The sequence below is a fragment of the Marmota monax genome, unplaced genomic scaffold, assembly GCF_021218885.2.
Source record: "Marmota monax isolate L192 unplaced genomic scaffold, Marmota_monax_Labrador192_F-V1.1 WCK01_AAM20220418_F8-fsc00210, whole genome shotgun sequence".
Classification (NCBI taxonomy): Eukaryota; Metazoa; Chordata; class Mammalia; order Rodentia; family Sciuridae; genus Marmota; species Marmota monax.
Genome location: NW_026695248.1, coordinates 2,303,449 through 2,323,625, shown reverse-complemented (window position 1 = coordinate 2,323,625; position 20,177 = coordinate 2,303,449). Strand labels below are relative to the sequence as shown.

Genomic DNA, 20,177 nt, shown 5'->3' with positions numbered 1-20,177 from the left:
AGCTGATAAGGATTTAAAGGGGGGGGGGGGTCAAAAGCCCCCCAATTTAGTATAAATGAAAGAGCAAATGAACAGGGATTCAACCAGCCGAAACAAGGTGCACTCGAGCTGGAGAGCCTGATGAGGACTTGATGTCCCATCACTTGTCATCGTTCCTGAGCCTCTGTGTGATCCTCACCCTCTCAAACTCTACCGCCTCCACTGGACCTTGGTGAGAGCTGCAACCTCTCCCTACGACCCCCTCCTCAACCTGTGGTCCACCAAGAAAAGCCTGCCTTGGTTCCAGATCTGATCACCGCAGTCTGAGTGAGTGTGCATCTGCAGGACATAAGGCCTAAGGCTTGAGACTTTTGAACTTAGCACGCAGAGGGAATGTCTGTCATTAGCCTGTCATGATTAAGTGTGTTTTGCAGTGCTTAGAATTAATCTAGAATTGTTCGATTTGAATTAATTAATCTAGAATTGTTTGCTGTGAATTGATTATGCCTATTGCAGTGCCTAGCATGAAGGATGGTCGTTTTCTTGAGTGAAATTGTATTGAGTAATTTGAGTGAATAAAGCATTGAATGGGCAGAAGCCTGTGGACAGTCTTTATTTCCTTGACTGTATACGTTGCAATTTTGTCCCCTTGAGACACTCATGAATACAGTGAGCATGACTGTCCCAGATTAGAAACTTCTATAGACCCCCAGTCCAGTGCTTTTCTTAAACCACGATTCCTGCTCTTAGTTGTGGCAACAAACATACTTAACTTTTTATGTAAATACACCCAACTAGCTGCCTTGAATTTTGTTTGTGGTTCATCATAATCTCAACATTGTTGCTCTTATCCCAAACAGGAGGAGGCTCCAGATTATATGTTACAGTTTTTCCTCTTGAAGCCAGATTTGCAGATAGGTAGTTAGTGTAGTTAGGTAAATCGGGTCCAATATTGAATAAAATAAAGAAAAAGGAGGCCATTATAGAGAATGGAGTCCTGGAGAGCAGGGCAGCACCTGGGGGAATTGAAATGTTAATGTCCCCAAGGCCCAGAACCCATCCTAAGGAACTGCTAATGAAGCAGCTCCCAGCAAACAGGGAGGTGCTAATCCAAAAGCTGCCCCAGGCCCTCCCTGCCCAGGTTACTCCTCCAGCCAACCTGTCCCCCACCCTTTGGGCCTTCCCACCGGCATTCCATCCCTGCAGGACAGAGGGACACAAAGGACAGGAGTGTGGAAAGCTGAAAGAAGACCTTAGCTATAAAAGAGGGAAGACCTCCACCTTCCAGGTCCCCTTCTTCCTCGGGGAGAAGTCCTTTCTGTGTCCTTTAATAAAACCTTCCACTGTCCACTCCATACTGGCCTCGGCATGTGCCTCTCTGTGTTATACTTCAGCATTCGGGGAAGCAAGGACTTGTCACCGGTACCCAACGGTGACACTTTTTCTGCCTACTTATGTAGCCATTGTACTTTGCAAATCACACATCTTTATGCATCAGCACATCTCATACCAAGGATCCAGCGAGGGGAGGCTTTTAATGTTTTATTGATGCCTCCTTCATCGCTGGCCTGGGCCTCCCTGGGCCTCCCTGGGCTCTGCTCCTGCCACACGCCTGAATATTCATTGGACTCAGCCTCCAGGTTTATAAGATCTGCTCTCTGAAAGGCTTTTTTGTAACCAAAACTCCTCTCAATCATTTTCCTTCCGGTTTACTCTTCTCCTTTCCACTTCACTCCAGACTGAAAATAACAAATATAAATGATCCATCTACCTGGGTTTGTTTGTTTTTGATCTTCACCTCTGAGTTTCTGCTAAGATTTCCTATGTATATAGCAGGACACCCTGACTTCCTTTGGTATGAGCAGGTTGGCCGGAAAATATACTCACCAGGCAGATATAGCTAGGCCTCTTTGGGCCAGGGAAAGAAAACTTGCAAATTAAACAAAAATCTCACAAGGCACATAAACTAGCAGAGAAAACAGAGAAGACTAAGGGAGTCTCTTGTCTTTCAGAATTGAGTGGTTGGTTCTCCAGCCTCTGGATGCCCAAGAACACAGCCCTTCTTTCCAGGAACAGCCAAATCCAGACCCTGCCAAGCCCAGCACCATCTTGGGTGAGGAATGAAGAAGTGAATAATACCACATGCCCTGCCACAGGCACCAGGCAAGACAGTGCTCTCCAGCCTTCCTGGCTGGTCCCTGGTGCTCCCTGGAGACACATGTGAAGGGCTTTATTTTATCAAAGATTGTCCACATGCTACCGCTTGAAATATTAAGTTTTAAGGTGGAAGTGGGATTCAAATTCAGGTCTTCTAACTCCTTATCTCAAGCTCTTTCCGTCGATGGCATCTTCTCATCCTTCCTCCTGGTGTTAACATGCCAACTCCTCACCGTGTCATGTAGGAGTGTTATTGACTTTGACTTGCTTTCTAGCCCCAGATTCTGCCTGTTTTGTTCATTTGACTTTGCTTTTGTTTTTTGATATAAATCCTTTGTTTCTTCCCACTTGCTCATTTGAGCCCCATTTGGGTGTGTTCAGATAAATGTTGCTGTTTGGAAATTCAAATTATCCAAAGATCAGGACTTATGCCTACTTAACACATTTGTCGAGTTGACTTAGTGGGTGGATTGTGGCAACTGAGTGGTGTCCCCATTCAAATCGCAAGTTGTCTGTGGCTCCTGTTTAATAGTTGTGAGCCAGGACCAGAGAGACTCATTTCTGAGCAGCTCCAGGTGAGGCCAGTGCTACTGGTTGGTGGATTCCCTTTGAGCAGCAAGGTCTGGGGAGCCCTCCTTCTGTGCCCTGCCCACCCGACAGCACAGGTTATGCCCAGTGAATGATCCGGGGTGACTGAGAGGGAGCTGACTTACAGATAATCAAGCATCACAGTTAAAGTAAGAACACGGTCCTGGTCCTGATTCTTCAAAAACAAGTTGCTAGGATTGGAATGTCCCTTACAAAACTCATGATGCAATTTAATTGTTAAGAGGTGATTGAGCAATGAGGATTCCACCCTCAAGAACAGACTGGCATTCTCATCATGGGAGTTAGTTATCATGGCAGCGAGTTCTTGATTTTTAAAAGTGGTAAGCTTGGCCCCTTCCTTCTCTTGCTCTCTCTCTCACCTGTGCTTACTTGTCCTTCTTCCATGTTGTGATGACATCTTGTCAGATGCCAGCACCATGCTCTTAGACGTTCCAGCCTCCAGAACTGCGAGCCAAATAAAACTCTGCTCTTTATAAACTATCCAGCCTCAGGTGGTCAGTGATAGCAACAGAAAACAGTCAGACACAAATTAACTGTGATCCATACAGCAGGAACCCAGGAAGGAGGGGGTCTCCCCAGCAGGTGCTCTTAATTAGGTTGGTAATTAGGCAGAAGTTAATTAGGATGGATTGAAGAAAGCCAGCTGGGAGGGAGGCCTAGTGAATGGCACACCTTGGAGGGGGACTAGAGGAGGACCTGAAGCCCAGCCAGAGCTGGTTGCTGCAGACAGGGGCTGCAACTGGCTGTGAGCAGTGACCAGGAAGGAAGGTGCTTCTCAAGTCCCGCTGAGGCTCAACAATGGCTAATCCACAGCATGTGACCTGAAAACACATGGAGATGACAGCACTGGGCAGAGTGCCCCCTGAAGGCCCCATCATGACAAATGGGGGCCCCAGTACTCTGGCTCAGGGCTGCTCACCCACCACTCAGGTCCCCAGCTGTGTTCCTGATGTGTGATAGGACTTGCCCCTCCCAAGTGGGACCATCAACTATAGATGCCTTAAATGAATCCCAAACAGGATAAAATTTTGATCACTCTAATAACGATGCTCTATCTGTCCCTCTGTGCTTCATACAGCACCGCCATGTCTGCTAGCTCTCTTCATCCTGAAAACAACTCTGGGGATTGTGTACTGTGCCTCGTGGTTGCCTCGTGGACAGACCTAGGAATTGATGTCTGGAATCACGTATTCGCACTCACAATCAAGACTGGAACCCAGACCCCTTATTCCCAGGCCAGACATCTCTCCATTACATTGTGAGGTCCCCTCCTTCAGGACACTGAAATCATTTTAAGTTAATCTAACTGAGTGAAGATCTGAGGAAAACTTACAATATCTATTTTCTTTTTATATTGGAATGCCCAGAGGGAGAAAATTTGTTTTCTTTCATAGTTTTCTGGTTTACTTTGTGTGGTAACCAGATTAGGTTTAAAACTGACCTGAGATAATGAAAGGATCATCTTGACTTCAGTAATAAATACAATGTATGTGGGAGTCTATGGGATAGTTTGCTATTATTCCATGAATTCTGAGAACCCTACATACTTATCCTCATAATATTCCAACTTTCCACTCCAACTTTCTGTCTGGAGGATCATTCTGGACCCTGGAGTAGGAAGGGAATCCTAAGCAAAGACTAGAATTCTCCCTGAGTTTAGAAGACAGTTGCAGACACAGATTATAAGAGAGGAGATAATAGGAAAGAAAAGCTACAGAAATTTCCATGGGTGAAGTATTCCTGAATTATAAAATGTGCATGGATAGCATGAAACTCCACAAGGTAAACCAAGAGATCAGAGTCCTGTGCTAAATGGATCTCAGAGGTCCCACAGTCCAAGAAATAATGCAAGTCACTATTAGCCAGAGTAGAGTACTCCTTAGTCACTCCAGGCATTCAATAGAAGTTCTGCAGGGACCATGCTTTAGAAGTGAGGCTACACTGTCCAAGTTTAGATCTACCTCAATGAAGCTTAAAAAGGAACTTAAAGTAACTTAAAGGGGCTGAGGCCATAGCTCAGTGGCAAAGTGTTTGCCTAACATGTGTGAGGCACTGGGTTCAATCCTTAGCACCACTTAAAAAGAAATAAAATAAAGGCAACTGTGTCCATCTACAACTACAAAAAAATTTTTTTTATTATAAAAAAATAAAATAACAACCTATCAGAATAATGTCCTACGTTTTTTAAAAAAACATAGGAGAAAAATCAGATATTCATCAAAAGAAAATCACAATTTCCAGCACCAAATTAAGAATTGCTTGACACTACAAGATACAGAAAAATGCGACCCTCAACTTAGAAAAAAACTTAGAAATAAACCTGGCAAAAGTGAAAATGATGGAATTGGAAGAAAGATACATAAAACAGGATTATAATTGTGTTTAAGTGTTTAAAAGAAAATATGGACATAAGGAGACATGGAAAATACGTAGAAGAATCGCATGGATTTTGTTCTAGGAGTTTAAAACACATGTGTGGAGAAAATTTTGTAGATTGGACCTGGTAGAAGAAAAGATCAAGGAACTCAGGCATAGTAATGAATGGTAATAGATACTACTTCGTGACCTGTGGGACAGTGCCAAGGAGTCCACATACACATGACTAGCTTGCCAGAAGAATAAAATTGGGAACAGAAAAAAATAATTAGGGAATTATAGAGCCAAAAATTTCCAAATTCCATTTTATACCTATAAGTCTAACAAATGCAATGAACCCCAAGAAGGGTAAACACAAAAAGCACACTAAGACACATTAAATACCTGAAACTCAGTGATAACGAGAGAATCTTAAGAGCAATCAGAAGAAAAGGACATATTACCTAAGGGAAGCAAAGACAGAAATCATCTCAGAAACTCTGCCAGCCAGAACCATCAAAAGACACCTTTAACATGCTAAAAGGAAATCACTTGCAACACAGGAATCTCTGCTCATCAAAAATAGTTTTCAAAAGTAAAGAAAAAATAAAAACTTTTTTTTTTCCCAGAAAAGTACCTATGGTGGGGTGGAGAAGGGTATAACATGTTCTTAAAACCTTTTTGCATCTTACTGAGGTGGTGTAATAAGCTACAATAGGCTAATTAGAAGCCAGGGTGAACATTTAAAAATGTAAGTGGGATCAGGTCAATCCTCTGCTCAAAGCCCCCCAGCACTGCCCTGCCTTACTCAAGTAAATCCCAAAGTCCCAGCAACAGCCAGAGGGCGTGGGTACAATCTGAACCCCTGTCTCCCCAAGCCCCACCACCCCCTCGACCTCAGTTATGAATGCATTAGCAGAGATTCATGTTGACAGGTCTTTCTTCTATAAAATTTCATCAAAAGTTCATAATTATCTCTTCTCTGAAAATTATGAAATACATTTTTGTAAAGTGTAAGGCCCATGCCAACCTGTCCTTCCTTGTCTATAATTCACCCCAGCATGACAAGAAATTTCTCACAGTGTCCCATCACGCCCACTTGGCCAAATAATCCTTTCTTCCACATTAGATTCGAGGCCAGAGCAGAAGTTTTGGGTCTTGTTGTTTTAACTTTCAAAATGATTTATTTTCATGGTAGTAAAATAACCTTTTCACGACCTATAAATCTGTGCCAGGGGACTTGGCTAAGGGGAGGACATGAGTTACATGATAGCTTTTATTTGTTCTAATGAGTCAATAAAATGGTGGCATGTTCTTTTCCTGAGACTCTGAATTCCCCTGCTTCCCATGTCGTCCACCCCGTCAGAACCAAGCATTCCTGATCCGTTTTCCCTTGGGACTTTTCTCCCCTCCTTTGCATGTGAGCTCGGTGGGTCTAGTGATTGAATCCAGTAAAGCCCCTCCCTACCCTTGATCTGCCCCTTCCTCATGCCTTCCCTTCAGCCAGGGTTCTCAGAGCTTCTAAAGACTCACAATTTTAGAGTTGAAAGACGTAGAACCAATTTCCAGGGGCAGATACGTAAGAAGGTAAACGTAATTAAATAAAAATAAGAGAAATCGATTGCATGTTGCTTTGGCAAAATTCTAGCAGCCACCAAGAGATTTACATTTCGTCACCAGGCATCCTGCTCTGGTGGCATTTATTTATTTATTTTTCCAGAGCCTTTGCCACATTTCCATGCCCATGATCATGCCTATGACACATTGGGATGTATCATCACGGTTTTAATCAGCTTTTTATACCACTGTGACGAAATGATCTGACAAGAACAATTTTGGAGGAGGGAGAGTTTATTTAGGGGCTCATGGTCTCAGAGGTCTCAGGCCATAGACAGCCAGCTCCATTCCTCAGGGCTCCAGGTGAGGCACAATGTCATGGCGGAAGGGCATGATGGGGGAAAGTGGCCGGGGACATGGCAATAGGAAGCCGAGGGAGCTCCGCTCACCAGGAACAAAATATATACCCCCAAAAGCACATCCCTAGTGACCCACCTCTTCCATCCACATCCCATCTGCCTTCAGTGACCACCCAGTTAGTCCCTGTCAGGGGACTCGTGCACTGATTAGGCGAAGACTCTCACAACCCAGTCATTTCTCCTCTGAACCTTCTTGCCTTGTCTCACACGAGAGCTTTTGGGGGACACCTCACATCCAAACCATAACAATCACCCAAGTGAACTTTTGTGAAAACTAGAAATTAATATCACAGAATTCTACATGAGAGATTCTTACATTTTCTCTAAAGAAAAAAAAATCTCGATTTTATTCCAGAAAATAGTTGAAAATAAATCTATTTAAGTAAAACCCATGTTGGCCTATCTAAGGTGGAGGACTGAATAGAAGAACATGGACCATTCCATATTTATCAGTTAAATGCTCGAGGCTTTTCAGCTCCTCCAGCCTAGCTGAGGCTGTTTTCTTTGATTCCCCGCAACAGTCCAGAACACCTCTGCTGGGCCAGCTGCTGAGCTTACCCATCAGGAAAATAACACCCACTCTTTCCAGAGGTTTTTCTCTCCTTCAGACCTGTCTCCTCTCCTCCTCCTCCTCCTCCTCCTCCTCCTCCTCCTCCTCCTCCTCTCTCTCTCTCTCTTTCTCTCTCTCTCCCAATGAGCTCCTTCTTTTTTTATTACTGTTTTTATTCAATGACAATTGTTGAATGACTCCCTCTGAATGCCTCTGCTTTATTTTTGACAATTTATAAAGCATGAATCTGATTCAAGCCTTCTAGAATCATGAGTAGGACCAACTTAAAAGCTATTTGCCAAACATTCCAGCATTTAGTAATTAATTCATAATCATCTTTTACCATCGTGGTAAATTTATTCATGTTGATCCAAATCACTTTTGTGTCTCATTTTGTATTTAAACACATGGTTCTCATACGAAGCTGAAAGCTAAAGAGAGTTGCTCGGTTTTATGGCAGCTACTGTAGTTAAAATGTCATGTGAAAATATCCCAGCATAGCATTTTTTTTTTACCATTTCCTATTTCCAGCTAGACATGAAATAGCACTCTTTATGAAGTGCATTTGACTGCCATCTCTGTCTTGTGGGCCCATCTGAAATCAAGAACGAAGACATTATTCTTCATGTATAATAATCAAGTTGCTTCCCCTGTGAACATGACTATCACAGATAAAGGCATTCACTAAATATTGCCAAAGGCAATCTTAAGTTTGGGCCAGAGTGTCGAAATAATTTATAAAAATAAAGCATTTTTACAAATATTTTCACAGGATGACCATTTCATGCCAAAGCTGAATGAAGGGAGGTCACAGCCAGAGACCCTTTCAACCGGACCACAAGATGCTCCAGTACAAATGTGGCTGCAGATGTAAAGTCCTGGTAATGAGAATCTGGCCCCTGGGCATGGAGTGGGTTGTGCAGGTAGAATCCTCTGGAACATGTTGGCTTGGATTCAGAGCTAAGCACTGGCCTTTCCTGGACCCTTCAGGTGAGGTACCAAAACCCTTGTGCCTTGGATTTCTCATTTTTATCATGAAACAAGAGAAGCATGGGGAAGTTGGGGAGTTCCAGTGGGGGTGCTGTGCCCTTGTCTTTCCTTTCATGGGGAGAGGGAGCATCTCAGCCTCTCAGGAGCTCAGGAGTGTGCAGATACTTCAGTGTCCCGTTCACTCCCTGCAGCCTCTGAACCTGCCTTCCTGCCTCCCAGCCGATAGACGGGTTCACTCTGGCCCTCGGTGCACAGCTGCTTGCAGACATGGTGTGCTGACGTCTGGCAAGCTGGCATTGCTAGTCCAAGCTGGTGCCTGGGCTCCCCAGTCACCTAGTACCTCTTCTTGAGAATTGTCAAGGGCGGGAGCTTGGCTGCTGTGTTGAAAGCAGCTCCTGTCCGCCCCCTTGGTACCTAACCATGGTGGAGCTGTTGTTCCAGATGATTGATGATGGAAGGCTCGTGCTTCTTGCTGGATCTCTACACATAAATGCACCTGGCTAACAGATGAACTTCCTTGCTGCCCTATGTGGCTGTTAAATGTTCTCGTGTGTGTGTGTGAGGGTGTGCATGTATGCACATGTGTGTGCTTGCTTAGCAGGAGGTTAGGTTGGTAAAATCCCTCCAGGGATGAGCATCTGACTTTGCATCCATTAGCTCTACTGCTGTAGGAATGGGATCAGCCAAGTGGCTCCAGAGTCACCCGGGCTTAGTGGATGTGGTAGATGTGAGATTTATTCCTTCCATGGAGGTTTATTAGGCACAACTGCAAGCAAACCCCTCTGCTAGGAGCTGTTGGGGACACATGTCACCACCTCACATAAACTCTCAGGTTCACAAAGGAGACAGGCACAGAAAGAACCGGGCACTCATGACAGAGGGTGACAAATCAGCACAACCTAAGTTGTCCTTCCACCGCTCCTTACAACTGGCCACGGTGCAGAGGACACTTTATCTCATCTACACCTTGAACTATTTAAAAAGTTTAGCAAAGCTGATTTGTTCCGATTTTCAGCCCCCAAAGTTAACTGGGTCAGGCTTGCATGTTTGAGGGTCTTCAACCACTACCAGCATATACTGATTCTACAACCAAATACAGAGTTTGGCCTTGTTACTTCTGAGTTTTGTTATGAATAAGGCAGGGTGAGTGTGGGTAGGGGCTCCAAGGTGTGTGCCTCTATCCCTAATAAGGCTGGACTGCAGCAGCTCCGTGACAAATAGGTTTCTAAATACTGGGACAGCACAATTTTATTTGGGTCAGCTGACTTCATTTTGGGGGAGGGGATACCAAGGATGGAATTCAGGGGCCCTTGACCACTGAGCCCCATCCCCAGCCCTATTTTGTATTTTCTTTAGAGACAGGGTCTCACTGAGTTGCTTAGTGCCTTGCTTTTGCTGAGGCTGGCTTTGAACTCACCATCCTCCTGCCTCAGTCTCCAGAGCTGCTGGGATTACAGGCCCACAGAGCTGGCTTCATTTTTAAAATATGAATAGCCTCTAGAATTAGGCCTTATTAATAATGATACTTCACTGCAAGCCAACCATCATCTAGCCCCTTTCAGAGAGTGGACGTAAAAAGTCTGACATTTGGTGGTTTGAAGAAGAGGCATTGGAGAGCAGGTGGCCAGCCGTTCAGCAGTGAAATGTTTTCATGGGACAAGCCCTTCTTGCCAAAGCTGAAGGAAGGAAGGTCACGGTCAGAGTCCCTTCTGACCACCGCATGCCCCAGTACCAATGGGTCCTTTGAGCAGACACGGGAAGTCATAAAACTGGGACTGGAGAGTCACCCAACAGTTTACCACTCCTGCGGGTTCTGCTCCCTGATGCCTCGCAGAGCCCAGGTTGGGGTTTAACTCACCTACCTTTCCCTTAGGACCCACCAGTGACAGACTGAATGAATGAATGACCAAATATCCCAGGAGCATTGGGAGGGAAAGGAAAGGAGAGAGCATGGACCCCTCCACTCCACAGATCTGCATGGAGAGAATGGGCATTTCAAACTAGGGGGGTGGGAGGGGGGATTTCTGTAAGTTTGTGTGTGTCCAACTACCTTTAATTTCCAATTCACTATAGACAAACATTTACACACTGAAACAAATCACCAGAAAAATGAAATAATTGATAATACATATATACAAGCTGATTTTTTATTAATAGACTCCACAAATTCTGTTAGTAAAGTCAACATAAGATTATGCTTCAATAAATACAATCAGCACAAAGCATAACATTAGAAAAGAATTAGAAACTGTGCACTTTCATTGAAATGTATGCATGCATACAGGTAATTATATGCTTGTAACTTTTGGTCAATTATAATTAACTAAATGTCATGAGTAAAATCACGATTCTCCATATGAAATGCCCATGTGCACCCTTATATGCCATGTGTATTAATTTGTAAACTCTTTAGAGCTTGGTTTTTGCTTGTTAATTAATTTAATCTAAATTAGATTGCCAATAATGTATTTACAGGAGATAGTGTTTGTTTTACTCTATATTTTATCTTAATAACGTTAGGAGTAGAGAAACCATCCCACAGAAGAATATTAGTGAGAGTTTTAATTTAAAACATTTTTTTAATTAAAAAAAAGTTTTTTTCTTTTTTTGTACTGGAGATTGAACTCAGGTGTGCTTTACCACTGAGTTATGTCCCCCAACCTTTTAATTTTTTTTTTTTTTTTGAGATTAGTTTTTTCTAAGTCGCTGAGGCTAGCCTCAAACTGCAATCCTCCTGCCTCAGCCTTCCAAGTCACTGGGATTACAGGTGTGTGCCACCATGCCTAAATAAAAGGATTAATTTTTTTTTAATTTAAAATTTCAAAAAATTTTTTTGAGAGTTTCAATGAATTGGGGATACTAATATTGATCTTTTCCCAAAATGAGGCAAGTGTTACTATATTGTTTTCAAAATTAATCTTTAGTCCTTATCAGTCACAAGTCTTAACAATTTTACCTGAAAAGTTATAACTAAAGTTAAATCACCTTTTGATAGAAGATATTATTCCTGATCTATGAATTTCTCCATATGAAATTCTTTAGAAGAGAAATTAAATTTAGGGTTGGGCATGTGGCTCAGGGGTATAGCTCTTACCTAGTATGTGTCAGGTCTTAGGTTTGATCCCCAGCATTACAAAAAGGAAAAAAAAGAAAAAAGAAAAGAAAATTCAAAGCACTGGGTCAAATGCGTAGAAAAAGTGATGATAACTTTTTACAAATGCACAACTTCTGGACATCACCTAAATAATTTATCATGGTGGTTAATTTGCAGAACATGTCGTCATCTGTAGACACAGGGCTTCTCTATGCCTGAACTTTTTTTTTTTTCCCCTTAACCTCTCTGCATTGAAAAACCTGTTGGATTTCTTCTTTGAGTGGAAGCAAAAAAAAAAAAAAAAATCATTAAAACTACAAAGGGACAAGACAAATAAACAAGTCTGGTTATCTAATTTACATATTTAAAAACTGGGATCCACTTGTTTCTAACACCAATGAGCATTAACTAATAACTATGCACTTCCAGTATTCTTAGGATTTTCCCCTTGAGCATCTCAACAGCCAATAACACTGGTTCTTTATGATTGCTGTCATGGTTGCACCAAATAAAGACAATAATCTTGACTTTGACACGTTTTATGATTTTCACTATGTCACCAAGGACCCTTTGGTGGAGCTGACATTTTTAATAGCAAGCTGCAGGGCATTATTTTATATTCTGGCTCAAACTCCTCAATCTGTGTGACAGCTCCAAGGATGTTTTCCTGTCAAAGCAGCTTTACCATGAGAACAGGTGTGCATATGAAACCTCAAATCCAGAACACTTAAAATATAAATCCTTCCTAGGCAATCCTCCTAGTGCTGTGACCATTCATAGCCACATCATTGTGTTTGTTGGCAATGATGCTACAAGAAGAGAGTCTCCATATCACCTTCAAGTTCAATCTATCCAAAAATAATTTTATATTCATCCGACCCATGCATTCATCAACTTGCAATAAAATCGATTTGCTCCTTCCTTCCTTCCTTCCTCCCTCCCTCCCTCCCTCCCTCCCTCCCTTCCTTCCTTCCTTCCTTCCTTCCTTCCTTCCTTCAATTCTGTGGGTTGGTTTTCCATAGTGCTAGCCAGTTTTTGAATACCTTGTTACAAGTCCTTGGGAGATGGCAATTGTGTTACTTTCTTTGCCTCAGATTCATAGGACCTTTAAAGGAAGATCTTTGATGCATTTTTCCATTAACCTCTGTTCTCCACTGAGTCTGTGTGTTTGTAGTGTCACTGTCTCCAAGGGTTACTTTATAAGACACACCTGAAGGGCCAACATCAGAGGTATCTGTTGTTTTAAAAGCAAGTTTCTAATGAGAAGGAAATGACAATCAGAACTATGAACAGACGGACTGTTTGGTGATATTAAGTGATTCAGGTTAATTATTTTTCAAGTGTAAAGAAAAGCATGGTAGTTTCTTTTTTTAAAGAATTCCTTACCCTTCGGGGATTTGTGCCAAATCATTAACAGATGAATGTTAATTATGATGTCAGTCTGTTGTTGGAAATTGCAGGGGAACAGAAAAGTGGAGAACAAGGTGGGCCAGGAGGTGTTGGGGCTGGGAGATGGATATCTACAGCCTGGTTGTTTCTATCCTTTCTACTCCTGTTGTGCTTGAAAACTTCCATAATAAAGGACTCTTCAAAAACAAAGAAAAATGATCCTTTAAAAAAGTAAACTTCTATTTTCTTTCATCAACTCTTAACTATCCAAGTAGTTCCTTCATTTTTTTTCTTTATGTATTTTGAGACTGCTTTACTAGTTGCAAATCTGCTTAGAATTTAATATCTTCATAGTGTGTTGAACATGTTTACCACTAGGTGTGACTCTGTCACTGATGATGCTTTTTGTCTTAAGAATCTATTTTATCTGCTATTGATGCAACTACCCTAGCTTTACTTTTGTCAGTATTTATCTTATATTTCATCTTTGTGTTTTTAACTTACACTTGTCCTTGTACTTCAAGTGTGCCTCTTTAAATTAGCATGTAGCTGGATTAGATGTTTTCACAATCTGTCATCTTCAATCATTAACTGGTAAGTTGAGTCTTACACATTTATTATAATTACTGATATATTTTAATTGATTTGTCATCTGAGTTACAGAGTTTCATTTTGTTGCTTTACTCATTTTTCTTACCAAGGTAAGAACAAATCACTGGTTGCTTCTCTTTGTCTTCTTACTGCTTTCGGGGTTTACTCTGTTACTTCTTCCTTCCACTTTTTGAGTTGGATGTTTAGCACATTCAGTTTGTAGCCTTCTCTAATTTACGAATGTAAGGCTATAATTTCCTGAAAATTATGGTTTCAGATGCATCTTACATATTTAAAAAAATTGATTTTCAAGCATCTCTTTTCAAATCTGTATGGCTTTAAAACAGCCCCCCTGAGGCGTAATTGAAACAGGACAAATGCATGAACTCAGAGGGCACCGTGAGAAATGCGACTCATCAGGAGACCATCACCACCATCCAGAGGACAATTGTGGGCATCGCCCATAAGTTTTCTCATGCTCCCATTCAACGTGACCATGGTTTTTTGCTATCATTTGTAATAAGCAGAATAATTTACATGCATGTCCTCTTCCTTGTCTGGGTTCTTTTCCTGAACATAATTACTCTGCATTTCCTCCACGTTGAGTCATGGACCAATAGCCCATTCCCTTTTATTGCTGAGTAGGAGTCCATTATGTACATATATCACAATTTACCCATCCATTCTCCTGTTAATAGCCATATGAATTAGCTTCAGTTGGGGGCTATAACAAATAAAGATGCTATGAACATTCATAGGAAAGTCTTTGGATGACCATAAGCTCTTATTTCTCTTGGATAAACACCTAGAAGTGGAATGGCTGAGTAATATGGTAAGTACACACCTTATGTTTTAAGAAACTGCCAAGTTATGCACCTTGTACATTCCACCAGCCATATGGGAGAGTTCTAGGTTCTCCAGCCTAGAGCTTAATATGGTCAGCCTTTTTAATTGCAGACACTCGAATAAGTGTGTAGTGGTAGCATTTTTGCTTTTGATTTGCATTTCCCTAAAGACTAATGATGTTGAACATCGTTTCATGTGTCTAGTTGCCGAAATATGCCTACTGTAATGAAGTGACTGTTCAAATCTTTTGCTCACTTTTAAATTCAGTTATGTGTTTTTATTATTGACTTCTGAGATTTCTTTACATATTTTTTATTAAATATATGATTTGAAAAAAAATTTCCAAGTGTACAGCATCTTATCAATGTCTTTCAGCCAGCAGACGTTCTTACCTTACTAATCAATTTTTCAATGCCTTAGTGCCGTAGTGCTCTCAGGAGACAGACAGACAGACAGACAGACACACACACACACACACACACAAATGCCTTGTTGCAGTGAGGGAGAATGCTCCCACAGAAATCATGGAGAGTTTTTTACAGGGTGTTAGAAGGCATCTTTTGGGGGATTTGGGCTTTCGTTGGGTAATTTTGGGAAATATTTAAGGAATTAGGAATTCACTTTGGGTGCTGTCAGAAAGCAAGTGAAATTCTGTGACTAGGTGTCTCCACAGTTCTTGTTTATAAGGAATGTACACTAGAGCTTCGAGGGAGCTATAATTGGTAAGGAGATAGCAATCACTCATTTCTGAAAGAGGGATGTTTGATGTTTTGAGGGTTGCACAGTGACCCCATTTTTATCTTACTTTATCACATTTTCAGAGTGACTTTGATGTTGGTGATCTGTGACGTTCTTTATGTCCAAAAGAATAATATTAACTAGTTATTAACTAGTTACCAACTAGTGAACATCAGGCCAACTTTGTACAAACACTGACGATCCACTGTGAGTGTCAGACAGGTTCCCAATGTAAGGGGCTCCCTTGCTTTTTTTTTTTAATTCCCCTTTTTTATATCTTGCTTTGCCATCATATCTAAGAACCAAGGTAACAAAAATTCTCTTCTATTTCCCTAGCCTATAAGTGCAATGATTTACACTTAGGTCAGTCATCCTTTTTGAGTTAAATTTTGTTTTGCTGAGTATAGGTCAAAGTAAGGGTAATTCTTGTTCTTATCTTCCTGTTCTTCTTCTTTGCATATGGATAGTCAATAATTCTGGCATCATTTGTTGAAAAGACTGTCTTTTACCCACTGAACAGTGTTTGCTGAAAACCAGGAACCCATAATTGTGTGTGGATCTGTTTTGGGAATACATCCTTATCACATAGTTCTACCTGTTCATTGATATTGAAACCACACTACCATGATTACTGTAGCTTTAATTAATGAGACATGAAGGCTCTTCTTTGTTCTTTTCTCAAAGTTGTTTTAGGTATTTTGGTCATCTTCACACGAATTTTAGGATCAGCTTTTGCCTATATATGAAAAGGCATGCTGAGATTTTGATTGAGGTACAGTTGAGAATTGACATTCTCAACTGAGAATTGACATCCTAATAATGAGTCTTCTGATCCTTGAACAGTATCTTTCTCCATTTGTTTATCTTCTTCAATTTCTCTTAGTTTTATTTTATAGGTTTTAAGTGTTCAGGTCTTACACATTCATGTTTTTCTCAAGGTTTTTTGCATATTATATATTGTAATGATGTAATTTTCATTTCAATTTATGCTTATTTCTATTATACAGAAATAGAATGTGTTCCAGGGACTACTTTGAGATATGTTAGTTTCCAAATATTTGAGGATTTTCTATAGTATATTAATTTATTACTAATTCCTATTTTCAATCCAGCTGGGAAAGATGCATACTTACTATAGCTTGACTCTAAATGCTTTTAAATTTAGTGAGATTTGTTTTATGGCTCAAATATGTTCTGTATTGGAACATGTTCCATGGACACTTGAAAAGAACTACACTCTGATGCAGTTGGGTGAGGTGCTCTCTGTCAATCAGGTTGAGTGGTAGCATTATTTGAATCTTCTATATCCTTAATTTCCCCTTTGCTTGTTATACTGGTTGTGGGGAGAGGGGCACTGAAATCCCTAATCATCAGGGTGAACATATCTATTTTATCTTACAGTCCTACCCGTTTTTGCTTCAATATTTTGAAGCCCTGTTATTAGGTGCACACATATTTAGGAGTATTATGTTCTCTGAATCAATTTTCTCACTATAAATATTCTGGGCTATGAAATCTACAATATCAGAAATCAATGTAATCACTCCATCTTTATTTTGGTCACAGCTGCCTTTTACATTTAACTCATGTGTTCATCATATTTAAAATGTTTTTCTTTTTCTTTTCTTTTTGTTTTGTTTTGGTGGCCACCATGTTTCTTAAATGTAATTTGAAAAATTTTGCCTTTTAACTATGGCATTTAGACTATTATTTTAGCATTAATTGATAACATTGGATTTAAATCTCACATTTTGTTATTGGTTTTCTATTAGTATTATCTATCTCTCTTGCTTCCTTTTGGATTGTTTTCTTTTGAATAATTTCATCTTATCCCCATGGTGGGACTTTGATGAAGCTGATTTGTGTTCCTCAGTGGTTGCTTTAGGGTTTAGAGTATACATCTTTAGCTTCACACAATCTTCCTTAGGGTGATATTATACCTCTTCACACACAGTATTAGAACCATGACCATATTCTTGCATTTCTCCTCTTCTGGTCTTTATGCTATTTTGTAACACATTGCACTAATGTTATAAATCTCACATTAATATTTTTGCTTCAAAAACTTCTTACTCTTAATACCCATAACTCCAGCAAGCTTCCATCTCTATTTTCTAAAAAAAAAAAAAAAAAAAGTCTAAAATAAGAAAAATAGGTTCTAAGATTATAGGTTTAATCATCTTTGGTATACTTTTTTTTGCAGCAAGTTTAACTCCTCTGAAGGCACCACCCTTTCTTGGTAGTTTGGTTGTGAAATTTGTGTCAACAACTTTCAAATACAAGTGAATTGTTACACAGACTGCAGGAAAAAAGCCAGAGAGATTGAAAAAGGAAGTTGGAATAATTCACCAATGAGAAACAGACCAAAAATCTACTTTGGTTACGACTTACCAGTGAAACTAAATAGACAGCAGGAGGAAGAGAATCGTTTATGGAAAAGGGAGAGCATTTGCTCTGTACTTTGTTGCTTCACTATAGGACCACAGAGGGTTGGCCAAAGCTCTTTTTCCTTTTTAGAAATTAGTCCAAAATGTTCTCTCCTTGCTTACTGAGGCATTTCCTCTCTCCCTAAATGTGATCAGGGTCATCTATATTTCCTTTAGCCAGCAGTTTTATATTTAGAAAAAGCATCACGAATTTAAAATAAATTTCTTCTTGAAATAATGAACAGCTACGGTTTCTGAGTACGGTGATGTATTTTACTGCATTCCAAAATATAGAATAAAACGGATGTGGGGGGGGGACGCAATAGGTAGAGAAGTGCAGGCTATATCATGATCATTCTAAAGGCTGGTTAATAAGCACAGAAAGATTTTAATTTAATCGTTGTTTGTACATCAACGCAGCCTTCCACTCCTTCCTCCTTGCAATTCCGACTGCGGGACTCCGTTGCAGGAGACATTTTTAAATACTGTTTCTGCTTCCTAATCAAGGGCACAATATGATTGTGTATTTCTCAAGTCCCTTGTCCTCCCCATACCTAGTTTGGTATTTTCTCATACCCTACATTAAAATCCGAGTTCTAGAACGTCTCTGCAGAGTGGCGTTCAGGGAGCCCCCCTTGGGCTCCCCAGGTAAGGAAGACAGTTCCCTGAATCAAAGCGTTCCCAGTCCTGGTCACTTCTTCCGCCCTCTCTCGAGCAGAGCCACAGGTTGCCTGGCGGCCAGGCCTCCCTCGGGGACAGGCAGGCTGGCGGGCTCTGCGCCCGAGCTGGAAGCCCCCGGCGCGTACCTGCCAGGCGCGCGCCCAGCGGCTCCACGGCGGGAAGTGGGGGCGCGCGCATACGCGCGGGGCCGCCCCGGGGCGAGCAGCGAGAGGCTTGGGAGGAGCAGCTGACGCGGAGCGAGGTTCCCACAGTGACCTGGCTTACGTAAGGCGGTGGGACGCGGGGGGCGCTCGCGTAGGCAGAGGCTTCGGCCGCGCTCACAGCGCCCGTCCCGCCTCCACCCTGAGGGGTCCTGGCCCCGCGCGGTCCGGCCGCCCACGCCGCGCTGGCCCCTCGGCCCAGCCTTGCGCCCGCCCCCGCGCGTGGTCGCCTCGGCTCCTAGCGCGCCGCCCCCAGACGCGACTGGCTGGTGGCGAAGACGGCGGCCGCGCTCCTGCCGCCCTGCTCCGGGCAGCCGAGCATCCTTCCTGCTGCGAGTCTTCCCTCTGGGTTCGCGTCACCGAAGACCCGCGGCTATGAGCCCCGAGCCGGTGCCCCCGCCGCCGCCCCCCAAGTGTCCCCGCTGCGACTGCGGGGAGCCCTTCGCCCAGCAGTTAGAGAAGGGCGACAAGGCCTTCCGCGCGGGAGAGTACGAGATGGCAGCCGAGCTCTTCCGCTCCATGCTGGCCGGCCTGGCGCAGCCGGACCGCGGCCTGTGCCTGCGGCTGGGCAACGCGCTGGCCCGCGCCGGCCGCCTCCCCGAGGCCCTGGGCGCGTTCCGCGGAGCCGCGAGGCTCGGGGCGATGCGGCCTGAGGAGCTGGGGGAGCTGGCGGGTGGCCTAGCGCGCGCCCTGGGCCAGCGCGAGTGGCGGCAGTCTCCCCCGGGCCGCGCGACCGAGGCGCAAGGCGAGGGACAGCAGTCCTCGACGCCCATCGCGCCCCGCGACCTGCTCGGCTGCCCGCGCTGCCGAAGGCTGCTGCACAAGCCGGTGACCCTGCCGTGCGGGCTCACGGTCTGCAAGCGCTGCGTGGAGTGTGGGCCCGCGCGGCCGCAGGCGCGGCGCGTCAACGTGGTGCTGAGCTGCGTGCTGGAGAAGTGCTTCCCCTCCGAGTGCCTGCTGCGCAAGCTGGCTAGCCAGGCGCGGACCCTGCAGCGCCAGCAGCAGCCTGAGGCCGCTCTGCTCAGGTGCGACCAGGCCCTGGATCTGGGTGAGTCAGCCGCGGGGGCGGGCCCTCCGGTTCGCACACCTGTCGGGCGCTGAGCGACAGCGCGGGAGGTGGCCTGTGGTCTAGGGTTTTGGAGAGCTTTGTTCAGGGTTGGGAGGAGCGCTTTGATTTCTAAAGGTAGTGGGGTGTTAGCGGCCACACCCTGCAGCCGGGGTGGCCACTCTCAGAAGCGCCCCACTGGCTGTGCCTTTTCCAGGACCTGGGGAAGTTTTCCCAGGCCTCCCTGGGCAGCTGGGTAGGACCTTGTAAGGGCCTTTCAGCCCCTTCTCAGCTGTTGACCAGGGGGAGGATGACAACGTGTTTTGTCCTCCTGCAGGAAAATGCCAGTAATTGGTCCACTGGAGAGCCAGAGCCCAGTGCCTTGTCCTGGGGCAGGATTTGCTTTGGGGTTTCTGCTGGTGTATCCGGGAAGGAACCCCTCCCACTTCAGTATCTCCTGTGCCTCTGGCTCTACCCTCCTTTCTGGGTCAAAGGCCAATAGATGTTGTTCTGACGTACTTAGCTTCAGATAATACTGACAGTGGAGGTTC

General features: G+C 43.3%; 1 protein-coding gene across 2 annotated transcripts in view; it reads left to right on the top strand.

Annotated features, from left to right (window-relative positions):
- Positions 1–18,806: 18,806 nt before the first annotated feature.
- Lonrf2 (LON peptidase N-terminal domain and ring finger 2) overlaps positions 18,807–20,177 on the top strand; it is a 50,524-nt gene continuing 49,153 nt past the window's right edge. For both annotated transcript variants that reach the window (XM_046440356.2, XM_046440355.2), the window contains exon 1: positions 18,807–19,629. In XM_046440356.2, coding sequence (XP_046296312.1) covers positions 18,957–19,629 — 673 coding nt within the window. In that variant the 5' untranslated portion in view covers positions 18,807–18,956. The remainder of the gene's footprint in view (positions 19,630–20,177) is intronic.